At 40.6% G+C, this 19820-nt stretch overlaps 2 protein-coding genes and 1 long non-coding RNA gene across 4 annotated transcripts in view; 2 read left to right on the plus strand and 1 right to left on the minus strand.

Annotated features, from left to right (window-relative positions):
- LOC124344997 (verrucotoxin subunit beta-like) overlaps window positions 1-19820 on the plus strand; it is a 493626-nt gene that overhangs the window by 174116 nt on the left and 299690 nt on the right. The gene's annotated exons all lie outside the window — the stretch shown is intronic.
- Window positions 1-19820, plus strand: part of LOC124345827 (CUB and sushi domain-containing protein 1-like) — a 217933-nt gene that overhangs the window by 19576 nt on the left and 178537 nt on the right. The window contains exons 7-13 of one of the 2 annotated variants that reach the window (XM_046798333.1): window positions 10873-10904; window positions 10976-11204; window positions 11326-11507; window positions 11570-11731; window positions 11814-11847; window positions 11989-12173; window positions 12304-12483. In XM_046798333.1, the coding sequence (XP_046654289.1) occupies window positions 10873-10904; window positions 10976-11204; window positions 11326-11507; window positions 11570-11731; window positions 11814-11847; window positions 11989-12173; window positions 12304-12468 (989 nt within the window). In that variant the 3' untranslated portion in view covers window positions 12469-12483. Of the gene's footprint in view, window positions 1-10872; window positions 10905-10975; window positions 11205-11325; window positions 11510-11569; window positions 11732-11813; window positions 11848-11988; window positions 12174-12303; window positions 12484-14373; window positions 14383-19820 lie in introns of those variants that run through there. The other variant, XM_046798332.1, reaches the window with a different exon arrangement.
- LOC124351007 lies at window positions 7973-8497 on the minus strand. The gene is made up of 2 exons (XR_006921319.1): window positions 8413-8497; window positions 7973-8348 (listed from the first exon to the last, which is right to left on the minus strand). It is a non-coding gene; the product is annotated as an uncharacterized LOC124351007 (long non-coding RNA).

The raw sequence follows: 19820 nt of genomic DNA on the forward strand, positions 1-19820 counted from the left end.
GGCCTACTTTTACCATTTTCAAGAGTTTATCAATGACGAATGCGCAAAATGAGAACCTGTCGTTTGTTTTCTCGAGCAGTATTAAGTTAAAGGCAACTAGTTCCTTGCAATCGAAATGGTAAACGAAAGGGTGGGAGTGGGGTTAGTCTTCACTGAAATGAGTTGATTAATCATCCAAGCGGAAAACAGCAAACGCGTGCGTCATTCCCACTTATTTTTTTTTTATTTTTTTCATGAACAATAAAAGTAAGTTTCAAGATAGAACTCTGAGAATTAACGGCTTTCGTATCGACTATTTGCTGATGCTGATCCGGGCGTTGGGTGGCTGATGCCGATGGGGTGGTGGCCTGATCCGGTTCGTTCATCGAGTCCTCATCCAAATTTTTGCATCCGTTTGCAACTGGGAAAGATTTAAACGAAGGCGAATGCTAGAGCAAATGTGCACCGCAGGGACTGTACCGTTTCCTTTCTTGGCCGAATTAAAAGATTCTCTAATGTTCTTAATCTCTTAATCGATTTGGTTTTGTTAATCATTTCAATATTTTTCTCCCAATTAGTTTTTGGTGAAATGACGATGGGACGGCTAAAGTGACGAAACAGTGTGACCAGAAGCGGCCAAAGGCTCCCGATCCGATTCGAGCACAGATGAATGGAAATGACAACTTATGGCCCAAACGCTTTTCCCTGATGACCTGCCACTTGACGTCGGCGGAAGATACAGGCGCTGCAACTATTCCGATAAGTACGTCTTCCCTGATTCTTGGAGCACTGGACCAACTGTCCACATATTGAAGTAATTTATTTGAGATTTGTTTTTACAAATGTGTTTTCTTTTACAAAAATGACACCAAGGAATATTGGAAGGGCTTTGTGTATTAACCAGGGTGAATTGGGACTACGTATTAGCTGTCGTTTATTATCCCATGCCGGACAACATTAGAATAGAAATAAGCTTTCAACACGCAATGCAATGAAAAAGACAAGAGCTGAAATACCGACCAGTTACGGACATGTGGCGTGACGTCGGTCTCGAATGACGTTTTTTAAGCTGCCAGCCTTCGTGTAGGTTTTGAATTGATTTCAACCGAAGGATCGCAGATTCCGTCGCCACAGGTGGTGGTCGTTTTAAAATGTGGGTAAAGTTATTTCTCAATTTCTAGTAGCCGAGCCATCAAAAGGTGATGAATATCTCACATTTGGTTTGATTCGCCCGCCAAAAAGAAGAGGCCACATTTTTTCTATTAATAGCTTAAATAATTTGAATCAAGTCGTGTCTGTACACAGCCGCGTTAAACTGCTTATTTTAACGATTTCCAGTACCTACACACCCCTAACAATTTCAGTACCCTTCAAAAGGGTCGAATATGCTACTGAAACGCAATTCAGTATTTTACTGTACTTGCTTAAGTACAAATTCCCTACTAACCATTCATTTGCCTACTTTTTACGTTATTCCTAGTGAAACTGTTAGTAGGCATAGTTCTGTTCAGTAGGTTGGTCCAGCAGTTTATAAAGATTTAGTTAGTAGTCTGAAAAATTCAGTATGTTCAGGTAGGGTTAGTAGTTTGATTTTAAAAAGTAATCAATAATAAAAGCAATGTAGGTTATAGCTAGTAGTTTACAAAAATTTAGTACTTTTGTTATAAGTAGTGTGAACAATTCAGTACCTTAGACTAGTAGGTTACAACTTACAAGGAATAAGTAGTATTCGTTAGGATAGTAGTTTTCGTATATATCAATGTGGCGTGCCTGTAAGGCACTAGACTGCCACGCCAAAGGTCCGGGTTCAATTCCCGAATAAATCAAGTCTTCTTTCCAAGTTAAATAAAATCGAAATGGTCGGTTAGTGGTGCCGAATAATATCAGTAGGAATACCAATGCCGTAAATGAAGTGGTCAAAACTTTTTAAGTAAGGGGTGGGTAGTAAAAGCAGGAAAGAATTTAAAGTGGTTTAGTTTAATTAGTAAGGCGAGTAAGTAAAGGTAGAAGAATTGAGAAGTAGTTTCAATCAATTGGTTAGTAGGCTGTCACCGAGTAGCAGTTACATGAAAGTAGGATACCGCCACTGTGTACTAATCTATAAGTTACCTTTTGGTTCAAAATATGGAAGCATCAAAAGACTTTCCCGTCTATTTTTCAAATGCTCTACTATTAAATGCAACTCCATTACTTACTTGACAGCATAGAAATATAGCTCCGCTTGCGACTGCTGTAAACTGTCGAATGGTTGACGAATATTGTCCAACCGTCTGTCGTTGCCTGTCGAATAATTTAAAACTAAGTGCAACGCCACCTTATAGTTTTGCCCAGCATTGAGCTAGCAGGACTTTTGAAAGTGGGTGGTGAGGGGGAGGATTTGTACGCGGGTGGCGTGAAAAGTCCTACACGTTCGATGCTCTGTTGTGTTAATTAATCACCCAGGCGCACCAACCACCTGCGCCTGTTTTTCTATTTTATTTCTATCCCAGCATGTCAGCCAATCTTCTAATCAACGAATGATCAGAATTAAATTTAACCGAAAACAGAATTTCAGAATTAAAGACAACAGATTTTGACTAACCATTTCCAAGCGTTGACAAATAACTGCAACGAAATGATTGCCTGAAAGTCTGCGCCTGTAGCCGACCGATTTTGGTCGACTACTGTCATACCTCATATTGTTGTTTTCTCTTTGAGCAGTCAGTTAAAGGCAACCAGTCACTCGCACACACGCAACGTGTTGGCAAACCAATGGTAGACGGGAGGGAGGGTGGTGTCGGTGGAAAGGGGGGTATGCAGTTGCGATGAGGAGATGAGTTCATTAATTACCCGTGCGGAACACAGCCGTGTGCGTCATTCCCACTTGTTTTGGTTTCCATAGAAAACAATGTAGAAGCAGCAGGTTTTAAGCCAAACGAAAACTGCGACAACGGCTGTGGCCTCGTTTTTCTTCTTTTTGCCAACGCGGATCCGGGCTGGTCTGTTTTGGATCCGGTTCGTTTATTGAGTGTCGTCATTCAAACATCTGCATCCGTTTTCAATTGGGCTAGATGTCTTTAAACGAGGACGAATTCGATCCTGGGCACCCCAGACATAGTGAGTTCTATACTTTTTTGTTTATGACCAAGGACAGTGTGAATCAGCAAAGGTCCAATCTTGGCCAGCATAAATTGGAACACAGATGCTCTATGCAGACCTGATGATAGGTGTCCTTGTGGATTCCCTTATCTTAGCTAATCAGAAGAAGAAGGGTTGTTTTTGTTTTCGGCTACGTGTCACCATTTAGGTTGCCAATTCCTATGAACGTGGCACGCAGATCCCAACTGTTTCTAACGTCCCTCCCTTTTTGGTCCCACTTCAATATCGATAGAGAAAAACTGGATCCAGCGGGCGTACAGTATAAAAGATGATCCATTCGTCGTTGGATTCATAACCCTCACAATCGTCTAGAAATAGAAAGAAAATGAAGTTCCTTCCTATTGTCGCCCTTTTGGCTGTCGTCTGCCTGGCTGTCGCCGCTACTGGGGTAAGTTGTTTTGACTAAATTTCTCTTTCTACTTTGATAATTGGCCTGTCTTTGCGCAAAACAGTTGGCCCCACCCCCTGGACCCCCAAAAGCCCCTGGACACCCCAAACCCCCTGGACCCCCTACTAAGAAGACAACAACCACGTCGTCCACTGTGAGAACGACAACCACTTTAAAGCCTGTCACAACGACAACTCTCAAACCAAAAAGGAAAACAACAACAGCAAAGAAAACCACCGCGACGACTCCGTCCAGCAAGATGACGACAACAGCAGCAAGATCGACGACAAAGCCAAGTTCTACTCGTTCTACCACATTCAAATCAACCACGCAGCAGCCGACCACGACAACCGCCCCACCTACCGCTACCTGCACTGCGGTAGCTCTCACCGCAATATCTGAATCACGTAAAATCATTTGTCGTGAATAATCAATCATGTCTTGTAACAGCAAGTTCACTTTCTTCCATTTCGATTGGGGCGCAGCTTACGGGACTTGTACGTCGCTGACGCCAACCAGTGGGACTATCCAGTCTCTCAGGACCTTGTACATCAACTGCCTCTACACGATCAACGCCTCGCCGGGCAGTAAAATCAAACTGACATTCAGCAAATTCATCGTGGACAACAATAATGACTTTGTCACTGCAAGTTGATTCATTTTCAGACTATTTTTCCTATAATTTAGGACCTGCATTTGTTGAAGCGTGACATTATGTCGTCATCTCTTATAGATTTATGACGGAATGGTTCCGAACGGGACGATTCTAGCGGATTCTCTCACCGGTTATTCCCTCCCCCCTGCTCCGTTTACTACTGTAACGAATAACCAAATGGCAGTCGTTTTCAATACGGATAAAAATAATGCCGGTCTACCGCTCAAGTTGAGGCCCGCCGGTTGGCAGGCGAATTACACGATAGTGCCGATAAGCGCAGCGACAACAACAACCAAAGTCCCAGAGACGACCACCAGCCAGCCAACAACATCCACAACAACCTCGACTGCCGTTCCATCAACAACACCAACGACAACTGCCAAGACATCAACCAGAACTACATCAACGCCAGTACCAACCACCACAACCACCAAACCTTTTACGTCAACGTCATTACAAAATGACTCAACAACTACCAGCCCAGAGCAAACAACCCCCACAACAACATCACAAACACAAACGGAGACAACAACCGCATCTCCACCAACAACGTTCTCTGTTAACCCAACAACAACACAGACAACAACGGGAACCGAAACAACACGCCCAACGGCAACCACGATCAGCATCAAAGAGCAGACAACCTCCACAACAACACCAGTCGCGACGACAGAAACAACAACTTTCCCCACAACTTGGGCAAAATCAACGACAAGCGCAGAGCAGACAACAACATCGACTGCGCCAACCACTTCCACGGTTACCAACAGCTCAGAATACATTCAAAGTTAAATTGAGTTTCATTTTCTGAATTCCTTTTTCTCAACAGGGTCAAGCGGACACAACAACATCGGCATTTTCATCGGCCGCTAGTTCATCAGAAACGACGACCGTCACGGCCACATCGTCGACGCTATGGACAACTCCCCAAACATCAACAACGATGCCAACGCCGGTTCTTTTCAATTGTTACGTTTCTGATCCAGGTAACGCACCCATTTTGATTGTCGCATAAACTTGGTGTTACAAGAAAGGATGAGTCGGAATTGGACACTTTTTTTTAATTGAAACATGAATCTTGCGCGTCTATATGCAAATCACTTGCGGGCGTGAAGCCTGTGGCAATATGTGCGGCGACGTGACTTCAACGACTTCTGGTGTTGTCCAGTCTCGCAACTTCCCCGGCGACTACGGGAATCAGAGCAGGTTTTGCACTGTCACCATAACCGCACCAGCAGGATGGATGATCCAATTGAAATTCACCACCTTCAATGTGGAGATCGGCAAAGCCAATGTTCAGGTAAGCATGAAATCGTCATTTTAATTATTGAATTGGTGCCCAGTCCATTACTGTGTTTCATTAATCGACGTAGTAATAATTCTAATTTGGTAAACATCAGGTGTATGTAAGCAATGCATCAAAGTTCAGTCTCAGTGTTCCACACAGTGATCCAAATGTGGTTTGACATTTTCAGGTTCCCAATGGTCAATATCTGTTATTGCCTCCAACAACAGGAAACCAAATTCCTGCGTAGTCCCCGCAACATCCGGCGAAATGTACATCCTCTTTGATTCGTATTCCAGTAGTAAACCCACCAGCGCCGTCAACAATTGGCAGGCAACTTTTTCTGTGACGGTAAAATTTCATTTTTCATCAACAATTCCTGTCGTATTTTTCTTCTTTCAAACGCTTCCATTTTCTAATCTCTATTATAGAGCCAAGGAAGTTCTTGCTATGTTCTTGATTCCGGTAAATTTCGATCAAATCATTTCAAATCGAATTTTGTAGCCAAACGGTAGAAATTATCTAAAGAACGAAATTTTATTTTGTCTATTTATTCATGTGAATCAACGCGTCTGTGGATTTAATTGCGGACACCATCAAGCTTGTGGAACTATGTGCGCCAATGTGACGTCAGCGGGCAGCGGTGTTGTCCAGTCTCCCAACTTCCCCGGCGACTACGGCAAAGATGCCAGGAGTTGCGATGTCTCTATTGTCGTGCCAGCAGGAAAGAAAATCCGGTTGGAATTTACCACCTTCAATTTGGACAGCAACTACGGTTCTATTGATGTAAGTATTGCATTGATTCCAATCGATGGGTATTTTATCATTTCAATGCAAAGTCCATTATTACTGTACTTTATATTAGCTTTATCACACAACTTGTTGTTGGAATTCTCAGGTTGCCGACTCAGGCTCGCTTTATTTGTCTGGTGCAACCGGAAGTTTAACTCCTGTAGTAGTCACCACAACATCCAACATCGTGTACCTATTTTTTTCGGCCCATGTCAGTAATGCATTCAGCGTCAGCACCTCAATATATAATTGGCGGGCGACTTACACTGCTATTACGGTATGATGGGCTTCACACCAATTAATGGAATTTTTGCTTTAGTCGCCGTTATTTCATTTTCTTTATTTTTGAGCAGGAAGATACGACAGGCCTAGGCCTAGGCCTACATCTACCATAACGGATATGAGCAACTACAACGAATATAATATTATTGGCTCCTTAAAATAAATGTCATTGAGTTCATCAACCATTCCAAAATAGAATTTTGTGATTCAAGAACGTAATCGGATGATGTTGTTGTTTGTAGTGCAACCTTTATAATATCTTTTGCAGTTGTGTAATTAGGCAGTTCCGAGGACGTCAGAGACATTATAAGTTGACTTGTTGTTTTGTGATCGCGCGGGATCTGCTGCTCATCTGTAAATTTTTCGAGTCACATGTGGGGTTTCGATTCACTTGACGCAATTGGAACCCTTTGTCACATGAACACTTTTTAACGAGCATTAAATAACATTTATTAGTCACTATAACAGCCTTTAGTAGGACTAATATCATAATAAGGACAACAACTATCAAGACAACTTCCAGTCCGAGCACCACAACATCAATAAAGCCATCGAAGAGTTTATTGAACCAACCACTAAACCAACAGCAACAACGAAGAAAACAACTGCTGGGACCAAGCTGGGACCACGACGGGTATCCCGTCGAAAACCAGCCCGAAATCCAGCAACACCTTATTGAGCTCATCCGCAACAACCAAGGCTTTGATAACGACAAGAACTACGTCGACATCAGTACCTAGAACAATCATTGCCTTACCTTCTACACAATCAACAACAACAAGAGTCTCCACCATGACTAGCAAAGAACAGACGTCAACATCAACTGCACCGACTTCATCCACAGTTAGCACAGCTCAGAATATCTTGAACTTTAAATTGAGTTTCTCATTCAATTTCTCAATTCTTTTTTTAAAACAAGGTAAAACGGAGACAACATCGACATTTGCATCAGCCACTACTCTCTAAGAAAAATGTTCGCGTTTTAGCGAACATATATGTTCGTAAAATGGCATCGGAACATATATGTTCGCAAATTTCGTGAAAATATTTTATCGTTTCAGGAGTGAAAAATAAAGTTCATTTAAGACTGCAGCAGTGTGAACAATAATATTCATTTCGTCAAGCATTTGTTTCTAAGATGCAAAAACCTTGGATCCAAGGTTAAGGACCTGGATTAAGTTTTTCGGAATAATTCAAGGTCGTCTACAGGAACAATTCAAGGTTTTCACGATGAACAATTCAAGGTCATCGGAAAGAAAAGTTTTAAATAACAAAACTGTTACCGATACTGCATTGTTATGTTATCAAGATAATGATATAACAATATATGCAATATTAATATTAGAATTCATAAACATATTCTGATAGAATAGTAGACAGTAACATGCTATATTCATTGATTCAATTGTTTGTAGTACTATTGCATAAGGTTTAATTAAAAAACGATAAAAAATGAATTTACTCAAAGACATTGTATTTTCCCAGTTCCAACTTAATACATTGCTAACTAATTAGATACTTTGGAAAGTTTTGACACGAAATTTCTAATGGTGATTGAAGATATTACGCTCCTAAGTTCTTTAGGAATATTTACAACTTCTTCCAAAAAAACAAAAAACCATGTGCCACAGAGGCGGATATGAGCAATTAAACACAAAATAAGCCCCCAAAACATATCCCATGGCCTCTGACACGCAACCAACTCCAAGTTTGACTGCATGCTCATCTAATTTAAGGTAGAATTGGTCCACTCCAAGTATAATCAGTCCTGGTTGTTTCATCCCGCGGGATGCATCGGCTACAATGGCAGAATTCAAATTTGTGTCCTCCTTTAAACAAAATTAGAAATAATTATTTAAGAGACATGGACAACTAAGCTGAAATGAAACCAACCGGAAAAAATTGAATATGTTGCAACTCCCGTTCTTCCCGTTGAGGGCCTTCCTGACGTTTCGATTATTTTTCTCAAGTCGTCAAATAGGCCCTAAAAATATGAAAGGAACAGCCAATGAAATACAAATCAGAAAATACCGAATGACATTAATCGTTATTCATAAATGTTGTATAACCTTCTCCTTGGCTCCATCCGACGGAGAATTTTCGACACTTGGTGTTGGATGCGGCTCTGTTATATCACATTTTTTTTTTTTACAAAGAAAGAAGGTTCCTCAGTGTTACTCACATAGACACTGAAAGAGAGTTCGTCTTCAACTTCAAATCCATCAGCCGTCTCCAAAATCAACAGAACTTTATCGACGAGACACTTCGACGAAGCTATCGATAGAATTCAACAATATTACTGGCAGTAAATAAATTTAAGAATGTGTTACATACCTTGATCAAGCATATGTCATCCATAGACGAACACTCGCACAAACTCTTTTTACGAGTCATCAAATAAGAAACACGACACAATACCATTTTTGAAATGTGGAAAACTATAAGAATGAAGCTCAACTGTGTGTGACAAGATTTTACTGGAATGAAATTCGGGGGAAATTCAATGTAGACAAAGGGGTGTTTTCAAGGTCTTGGAGCTATACTGCCGACGGGTAGGGGAAGATAATTTTTACAAATAAGGTAGGGAAATATATGTAGTGCTAACATTTGACAGCTTCGCGATGCATACCTTTGAAATAACGAATTTGAACATCTTGCTTTCAAGCGATTTTCAAACGCTGTAGCAATATGAGGGTTGTTTTCGGGTTTATTTCTTTGTTAACATTTGACTTTGCCTCTTTTGATTACAAAGGCTTACTGACGGCAGCGGGCATATAGAAATAATGGAATATATAGCATAAGGAAAAGAAAGAAAGATAAAGAAATATAAGAAGAAAGAAGAAAAGAAAGAGACGCCCTTCATTTTTTTTAATTTTTCGTGGTGGGATTGCGCAGGGTGGGAAGAGTGGGAAGAGATTGCGCCAACATAGACAAAGTGTTTCGTCCATCCCATATAAAAACGCTCCTTTAGTGTGAAATATATGTTCACACTTCATCAAATGTGAAATAAAACTTCACTTGCAATTTTTACGAAGACTTATATTCAAAAATTGTGAAAAATTTGTACACGATTTCATGAAATATATTTTCGATTTCGTGACGAAAATATATGTTCATAGTCCAGTGTGAACATTTTTCTAAGAGAGTAGATCACCTGACAGGCTGACAATGTCTTGGATGCTCAAAATGTCCAAGTGAATCGAAATTTGGATTGTTTAACTGACCGTTCCTACAAATCATTTGCGGGTGTGAAGGTGAAATTTTTGGGAAATTTGTGCACTTGTGTGACATTAACGGGAGGTGTTGTCCAGTCTCCCAACTTCCCCGGCGACTACGGCAATTATAACAAGAGCTGCCAAGTTTAACCAGAGCGCAGTCAGACTCAATATCGTACAGGTGGAATGGCAACTTCCGACTAAGGTGGTGGCCGTGGAATAACCCGTGCTGGACCCTGAACGATTTTGGAATATAGGTACATTACATTTTTCGTCTATTCGCTTTTAAAAATTTCACGTCTGTGTTGCGTCGAGTCCGTTCTAAAGCCGAGCAATCCTAAATTAGGTTATCGTGAATATCTTCGCCAGGTATATATTTGATTTGATTCATTAATTATTATGAAGAGAGAAGAGCCAAAATTTACCATTATAAATTCAAATGCGGTAAGGTCGCATCATAGTTTTTAAAAAATGAACTAAACTTTATATTATAAATTTCAATTGAACACAGAATTTTACCCAAAAAGGAAACAGATTTCGACTTGCCATTTTCGAATGTGTGTTGAGAAATCAATGCGACAAAATGATTCGATTGTAGTAGAAGAATAGAAGTGCGCTCCTGTAGCCGCCGACCGATTTGTGTCGACTACTCTCGCAGTTGTCATTCGTTTTATTCGAGTAGTAACTTAAACGCAAACAGTTAGTTGCCACACGCAACTTACTGACATGACTAAGCAATGGCTAACGAGAGGGTGGTGGTGGGGTGGTGAATCTACGCTACGACGACCTCATTAATTAGCCGAGCGGAAAACAGACGCGTGCGTCATTTTTTCACCAACAATTTAAAGCCGATTTGTATAGAAGAAAAACAACTGCGAGAGCGGCACACTTGTGGATTATTTTCCCTGTTGGACGACAAAGTGAATAGAGAATCAGCACGGGGCTTATCCTGGCCGGCCAGCAACAGAGAAACGCAGATGCACAATGCAGACCTCATCATGTTTTTGGGTGTAGTCTGTCGTTTTGGATAGGAAAACTGGCGGCAGGCGCATAAATGACGACCCATTTCGTCGTTGGACTCATAACCCTTCGAATCGCCTGTCGAAAATGAAGTCCTTTCCTATTTTCTTCCTTTTAGCTGTCGTCTGCCTGGCCGTCGCCGCTACTGGGGTAAGTTGTTTCACATTTCTCCGTTTTAGTTTCAATTTCTAACCTCTGGCGCACGCCGATGTACAAAACAGGAGGCCCTTGGCGAAATCTGCAATTCCCAGAAAACCCCAACCAAGTTGATAGCGAGAAGAACCTGGCCCAGTCAAATTGCCACGACGACGGCCAAACCGACAACCGTAAACCCATCGACGACGACAGCACCAACTACAACTACAACTACTGCCACAACTACAACCACCATGGCAACAACAACAACTCCTTTGCCGATTCTTTTCAATTGCTCCGTTTCTGATCCAGCAGGTAATGAACTTGAATCGATTGCCCTAACAAACTTGATGTTGAAATAACCGAATGAATCGAAATTTTCTCTCGTTTAAATGAACTACAAATCTGCCCGACAAATCCATTGGCGGGAGCGAAGCTTGCGGAACTATGTGCACCAATCTGACGTCTGGTGGAGGTGTTGTCCAGTCTCCCGACTTCCCAGGCGACTACGGGAATGATTCCAGGGTTTGCAAAATCGTCATAACCGCGCCAGCAGGTTGGATGATCCAATTGAACTTTACCACCTTCAATTTGGAGACTAACGTCGGCTATGTTGGTGTAAGGAATTATCGAATTTCAGCGTTCGATTTAGTGATCCAAATTTGATTTGAAATTTTCAGATTACCGGTGATCTAACGTCTCTATTCTTTGGGGCAACCGGAAACACAATTCCTGCAGTGCCCTCAACAACAACTAACATGATGTCCATTGGCTTTCAATGTTCCGCCAGTAGTAAACCCACCAGCGCCGTATACAATTGGCAGGCGACTTTTTCAGTGACGGTAAAATTCCATTTTTCATCTCAACAATTCCTTGCGATATTTTTCTTGTTTCTTACGTTTCCGCATTTTCTTACTTTGACAGAGCGAAGGAAATTCTTGTTCTGCCACTGATTCAGGTAAAATCCATTCATTCGTTAAAACAATTTGAAATCCAAATTGTAAACGGTAAAAATGTCTAACAAGGAACGAAATTTCTATTTTCTCTACATATGTCACGTGAATCTACGCGTGTGTCGATTTCATTTGCGGACGCCAAGCCTGCGGGAATATGTGCAACAACGTGACGTCAGCGGGCACTGGTGTTGTCCAGTCTCCCGACTTCCCGGGCGACTACGGGAGCAAGAGCAGGATTTGTAAAGTCATCATTATCGTGCCAGCAGGAAAGCGAATCCAATTGACATTCACCACCTTCAATTTGGAGACTGGCAAAGGTTCCATTAAAGTAAGTAAGGTTTTCATCATTTCAATACAAAGCTCATTTGTACTGAACTTGATGTTTCTATTGAGATTTATCATTTTATTTTCGCCATATTCGGTGGAATGATCGCATAACTTTTTGTTTGACTTTTCAGGGTAACGACAGAATCACGACTTATTTGGACAGTGTAACCGGAAGTACAATTCCTGACGTAGTCACCACAACATCCAACGTGATGCTTTTGCAGTTTATTTCCAGTCGCAGTACGAAACCCAACAACGCAACATATAATTGGCAGGCAACTTACACTGCTGTGTAACGGTATGGCATCTCACAGTATATCAAAATTTGAACAGTTTTAACTTTAAACGACGTTTCCATTGTCTTTCTTCTTGAGCAGGTATAGACGCAACCACATCTCGGCTCACTATTACAAGAAAGAAAAACAACAAAAACAAAGATAAAATAGCCGATTAAAAATTTTTTTTTTACTTTTCTTTAACTCGCTGTATTTTATCAACACACAGCGCAGTGATTTCAAATGAATTTCAACTATTATTATCAACAATTGGCAAACAAATAAATTGATTTACTCCCCAAAAGATCAATTGTGTCAATTAACCTTGTCATTTATAAGTTGCATTTCCTTCTTTGCCGTTGTTGCGTCAATAGAGACGCCTGAAACAAGAGTTGACGACGTCCAGTTTCGTGCAGGATCTGCTGCCCATGAGTAGTCGGTGAAATGACTATTAACGACGTAACGATTGACGTATACGTGGGATTTCGATTCGCACGTTGATTTCGGACCGAAATCGAAACCATTGTCTCATCAGCATTTGATCAAAAGATAACGAGAAATCACGAGTATATTATACATGGAATCATTAATAACATTTTCTGTTGATCTTCGTGTTATTAGAGTTGCTGGCAAGAGCAAGCAGGTTTCTGTCAGAATCGAACGTCCTGTCTATTTGAGTGGGAGCTAATGGAGAGAAATTCTTTTGTTTTTCAAGTTTAAGACGGAACTGCATTTCTTTTGAGATTCAGAAATACAGTCCCTGCAGAAATCACCAATGCAGTAATCAAAAAGTGGCGGGCGATCTTCGCTGCAATGGCAAATAATTATGGTGCGCATGGAAAATGGAAATTAAGCTATCTTAAAAGCGAAATTTAATTACTATTAGTAAGATATTTTTCAGTCAAAGTGTATGTTGCTCAAGCCTGAAAACGAGCTAGGAAAATAAATTCGATCTGAAAAATAAAATCTCGACAAATTTGTTTGAAATCTGGCAACAAGGAACAAGAGCAGACTAATCTTGTACATCAAAATGGATTGGACTGTCGGCGAACACTGCGTTAAAACTTAAAACATGTTATTCGTAAAGTAAACCTTGAGAAAAATGAATATCAAAAGGTTCATTATGTTAGAATTAATTGTCGTTTGAATCTCTGTCCCTGGATCACCATGGAATTGTAAATTCAAAATATCTGATTTCAGTAAGTGAGATGAACCTCCTTACCAGTCAATTATACTTTGCTTATTCTGTTTTGTTTCGTCTAGACGAAGAAAAAGTTTGAGGGCCACACTCGAAAGTCGAAACAACAGGAAATACTGGATTGATTATTTCCACTTTCGAGTTTCCAACTTTGTTGAACAGCATTTTCTCTCTTCCCCGCTAGTCAGTCAATGGTGATTTAATCTTTGTTCCCTATATACAGTTTCAATGCAAACAGTTTATTTAAGTTAAACTAGCATTTGTAGGTAGAAGTTATCACAAATATTAGTAAAACAACCTTAAACAGTTGAACATCAAGTACATAAATCGGTTGTCCAAATTTAGTGACAGTGGCGTACATGAATTGTGTGTAAGTTTATTAAAATTTATTTCACTATTTGAAATTGTAGAGAGAAGGCGATAGGACGGCGTTACTCAACGGACCTGATTTGAATTTCCAGTAATAATTTCCGAAACCGTCCAGCTCCAAAAACAAACAGATGGAAAAAACGTTCAACGTCCTTGTCGAAACATCTGCAACAACTGCTTCTGTTCAGCGGCATTACAAAGGCCCTGCAGTTGCGTGCACACCGTCCCAGGCAGGCAGTTGTTACATGGGGTGTTGTACCTACAATCGTCGCATCCACCCGCTTTGAACACACAAACTGCAACTCCCGTACGGCAATCAGAACTTTTCTGGGAATAAATGGTAGGAATTTCACTACGCGTCACGATGATGTGCATCCCAAAACTGGTGGTGAGATTCAGGTGAATTGTCCGGTTTCATTTGAATCGACAGAAAAATCTGCGCTTCTTTAATAATATCGTTACAGAAAAAGCATCTTCCTGGCCAACGCCTTGGTAAGTTGTTTGACATGTCTCCTTTTATTTGAAATCTCTTTCATGTCTCTTATTTGTAATTCTAAATAATGTGGTCATTAATATTTCATGATGCACGAAACAGGAGGCCCAAACGAGCAAGAATCCAACAACTGTGACGACGACAACAACATCGTTAACCCTACGACAGCCAAGAGAACTGTTAAACCAACTACCACAACAACATCCAAGACAACGCACACCAAGCCCTTCACCTTGAAGACAACCGTCAAACCCTCCAGCAGTACCTCCTTTTAGAACGTCGTCCACTTAACCCTGCCACGACAAAGCCGCCGAACACATAAACGACAACAACCGCAAGCCAACTCTGAGCAGCAGAACGGCACAACAACATCTGCCGGGACCACGTCGGCCATCTCGGCGACAATCAGCACAAAGTCCAGCAGCACCTTGAATTCGACATCAACAACCGAACAACAACAACCAGAACCGAGGAAGTTAGTACCGCCCACCTCCGCCAGGACAACAGCTGCACCAACCACTTCCGCGGTTACCAACAGCTCAGATTAATAGTTTCTCATTCAGTTTTTCAATTCTTTTTTAAAACAGGGTCAAACGGACGCATTAACATCGACATTATGATCGGCCACTAGATCATTGGAAAATGACCTTCAATGCTGCAAGAGAGGATGTCGTGTGGATTTCGTCCTGTACTTAAATAAGGGCTGTGTATGGAATAGCTCATTATTATCCTCTGATAGCCGGAACTTGAAGACCCTTCATTCACGCCAATAGAGCAGCCACAGGTGAATATTCTTTCTTTTTGTTTGAAATGTTTGATTTCAATAAATGTCAGTAAAGTTTTCTCAAATAATTTCAACACGAATCGAATGAAATGGACAATATGAGCAACGACCACCGTAAACATATTGGAAGCCCTTTTTCTTTTTAAATGACTTTGAATTTCTTGACGCTATGCTTCTCTATTGTGTGAATCGTCTAAAACCTTAATGTGACACTTTTATTTCTAGAAATCATTTTTTCATCCCAGGGAACCATTCAGCCTGTCCACAAGTTCAACCAGAGCGCAGTCACGAAAGTGGGTACTTTCGTTCTACTGGAATCGCAACTTCCGACTGAAGTGGTGGCCGTGGAACCCGTGCTGGACGCGCAGCTTGACGTTTCATAGAGTCCGGGTAATTACATTTTTCAGACTATTTGCTTTTTGAATTTCACGTCTGCGACGCGTCGAATGATTCCTATCTGAACAATCATAATAACCGTATTGTGGATATTGGCAGGTTTTTTATTTGATTTATTATCTCATAGGATTTATTCATTATCAATTGAAACAATAACTGTTGGCTCTTCTTCTATTAAGAAGTGCCAACATTTGTTCCCGATCCCCACTACTTATAAGATCGCTTGTATTTAAAAATTGACTTGACTATGGCAACATTTTAATTGAAAACGGAATTTTACCTAAAAATTGGATACGGTTTTTGCTAACCATTTTCAAGTGTTGACAAACAAATGCGAAAAAAATAGTTCCGATTGTCGAAGACTAGAAGCGTGCGCCTGTAACCGACCGATTTATGTCGACTACTGCCACACCTCCTGTCGTTAGTTTTTTCGAGCAGTAACTAGTGAAAGAAACCAGTTAGTTGTTACACGCAATTTTCTGCCGGCAAACCAATGATAAACGAAAGGGTGGTGGTGGTGGGGATGAATCTACGTGGTAGAGATGAGTTAATTAATTACCCGTGCGGAAAACAGACGCGTGGGTCATTTGCCCCCCCTTTTTTTTTCCTAAAAAAATCCTAGAACCGCTTTGGGATCAACATTTTCCTGGGTCTGTTTGCGGCACAGATCCGGTTCGTCCATCGAGTCCTCATTCAAACATCTGAGCATCCATTTTCAAAAGGGTCTTCTTGAAAAAGATGGCAAGTCGTCGAATTCCATGAGTTACAAATATTTAGGTTAAAGATGCTGGTGAATAGTTGCGTCGGTGTTGTAACAACATGTCCGTTTAATACCTTCATAGAGTGTGGTGGGATTCCTGCTGTCGTGCTGACTTCAACTTTAGAACCCATAGTGAGTTTATCTTTGGTTTCACCCAGATAATACACTCACATTCGTTTAAATGGAACTGCCAAACCGTTGAAATAAGCTACACTCGAGATGTGTCTGTTAACTATTATTCCTCGTTGTTTTGCGACTCTGATGCTTTAGTGAACGATTCTTTTGTTTTTGACCCTTTGTATTCCCATTTTCCCGACTGATTTCAAGTCAGATTTATGGCAGACCATCGAATGTACTATTTATTCTTTATTTCGTCGATGGACACAGGTTTTCTCGGCGATGCAACATTTGGCTGAGAACTGGATGGAGAAAATGCTTGGAAAATTCTTGTTCCAGCTGTTTGCCGATGCAGGGATGGAACAGGTGACACTACACCAGGTAGGAACCAAATCAAGACACATTTAGTAGTATTGCGCGATTGCATGCAGGATAGATTGAGTTTAAAGGTGACCCGAGGCGACCATCTATGTCAATTCGGGACATGTTTATTAGCTATTCTCCGCAACTACATTTATTAGTCCATCAGCGAATTGTTAAAAGAGACCACCACTCTCGTGTCCAAGTAGATCCCGTTGGAAAGTAATTTGTGATATTTGAGTATTATTTCTTCTTTCCTTTCGAATGATTTCCCTATTCCGGCTGAAAGTGCGGTCTTTTGGTTTGGCTGATCCACTGCGTGTCTAGTATAGATCGGTAATTCTGTCTGTCTTTCAATTGAGACGTCGTTTGAAATGCCTTGCTTCTTTTATGGCTTTAATTTTTATCGCGACAGCATAAGAACCTCGAACGTTTTCATTTGTGGTAGCGATATGCAGAGAAGTTTATCTTGTATGTTATTTTCGTTGGCTGAGGATCGGCGAAGAACAAATGGGCGACCTCTTTTTCACTTAGAAATTACGTCCAAGGGGTCCGCAACTCAAATCGGCCGAAAAAGAAAATTATGTAAAATCAAGAGAATTCAAGTACATTTCTTTGGTTTGGTTTATTATTTTGGTTTTTGCGTGTTTGTAACAACATTTCCAAGTAAAAATGAATGAAAATAATTGGAAAAAAAGTAAACGTCGTGACGGAGTAAAAATGATAAAATTGAGGACTAATAAAAGACGAAGTATCATGTAAGATCACGTATTTGAAAAGGAAACGTTGACTGTGAAATGAGATTTGATCATTTGAGTTGCGATCCGTTGGACCCCGTCGTCTTTTTTTTTTCAAAAGGAAGAAATTGACGCATTTCTACGTTGTAATTTAGGTTGTAATATTGATCCGAAAACTCAAATGCAGTAAATTAGTGTTGTTAAGACCTTCTCTGCATGATGTATTTTTCCTTTGCCAGCACTAGTCGTTTAATTGCTCTTTAAAAGGAAAAGATGGCAGTTTTTTAAATAGCAGGTTATCGAACGAAATTTATTCATGTTGGATGGGTTCAGTACGTTCGACTGTCACGCTGATTAGGTCATTTTCGCTTTCTAGTCCATTTATATAATCTAAGCCGACAAGTGACACGATGTATTTTTCGATTATCTCTGCCAGTTGGGGGAAAGTTGGCCTCTCTTTCGGATCTATGTGCCAACATTGTTTCATAATATCCCCCAACAAATTTGGTGAATATTCCGGTTTTTCCATTCGGTGTCCATTTTGAATGTCTTTTAAAAGCGCCCAACCATTATCCATTCCTGGTAAATGAAGTGAAATTAGCTAACGATTGTCACTCATTTTTTGTGGCAATTTCGATGGATTAATTCCTCACCTGGATACGGAACTTTGCCGAGAGTAAAGATTTCCCACAAGACGATCCCGTAAGACCAGACATCCGATTGGCTGGAATAGATTTTATCCGTCAGGGATTCGATTGCCATCCACTTGACTGGCATCAACTCCTTATATTCTCATTAAAACATAAAATTAGTAATTATCAAAATAACATTTAATTGTCGCCTGATTTACCTCTCCCATTTTTTGGTAATCGTAATCTTTCATTTGTCGGGCCATCCCAAAATCGGCCACTTTGACGACTCCGTGATCGGCCAATAGGACATTGCGGGCAGCCAAATCGCCGTGCAGAACCTATTAGGGGACAGGACATTTTGATAAAATAATTGCATTTAATAGCAAACTGCGTTTATGACCTTTTTGCTTGCCAAGAATTCCATGCCTCGAGCAGTTTGTAACGACCAGGAAATCAAGTCGCTCGTTTTTATTTTTTGATTGGCAGTTGCGTTCGAATCTTCTGCGTTATATCTGGCAGCCTGCTTTGATTGAGGCTGATTTTCAACATGATTTTCCGCCCCTTCAACTTTTTAAACGACAAAAGTCATGTGAATGTGACGCGGAAGTGAATGAATTTCAGTGTAAACTCACCTCCCGGATCTTCCGAGGGATCTTCGTTGTCAACAAGAGACAGCGGATGTTCGATTAAATCATGTGAAACTAGAGGACTTAAAATATTGAAAGAAATAATTAAGTGGCTGTCGTTCACTATTTCATCAATATATTGATTACCTATCCGGTGTGTTGATATCCATCGTTTCGTCTTCGGTTAGCAAATTACCTATTCCGGTAAACTGATTGATGAATTTGTCCCGGTGTTTTATTAAATGCGACTTTAAATTGCCGAATCGGCAAAAGTCGATGATGACCAGAATTTCTTCTGCAAGTGACACAAACACGTTTTTTTAATTCATTTTCTTTCATCTGTTAAATTTTAGATTTTACCTCTGATGTTGGTTTTGGTGCAGGCCCCCATTAAATTGACAATATTCAAGTGCGGTCCCAAATAAATCATAATTTTTAATTCCCGTATGAGAGCGTCCAATGCGTCGTTTGACTTGGCCGTCGGTTTGATCATTTTGACGGCCACTGTTGTCACTGTTTCCTCCGAGTCTTTGATGCCCACGGCCTCGGCTTTGACAACTCGACCGAAACAACCGGATCCCAATTCTTGACCTTCAAATTTAATTTTTAATTTTTTTCTCCGTTGAATGTTTGAAATGTTGGCGAACAACAAACCGAGTCTGAGTCTTTTCCTTGGGAATTCCCATTTCCTATCGTAGGGCAGGAATTCCGTTTGATATTCCATCGGCACATCCGGATCGATTCTATTCGGATCTCCGTTGAGCCTTTTTTCAAGTTGTTTTTCCACGTTTCTCTTTAAAATTATTTGAGTTTATGATGATAAAATGCTTCATAATTAGAATCAGTAAAAATCTTTTACTTTGTCGAGATAAACTTTAATTCCGATTGCCACTGCGACTGC

This window comes from Daphnia pulicaria, chromosome 1, assembly GCF_021234035.1.
Source record: "Daphnia pulicaria isolate SC F1-1A chromosome 1, SC_F0-13Bv2, whole genome shotgun sequence".
NCBI lineage: Eukaryota > Metazoa > Arthropoda > Branchiopoda > Diplostraca > Daphniidae > Daphnia > Daphnia pulicaria.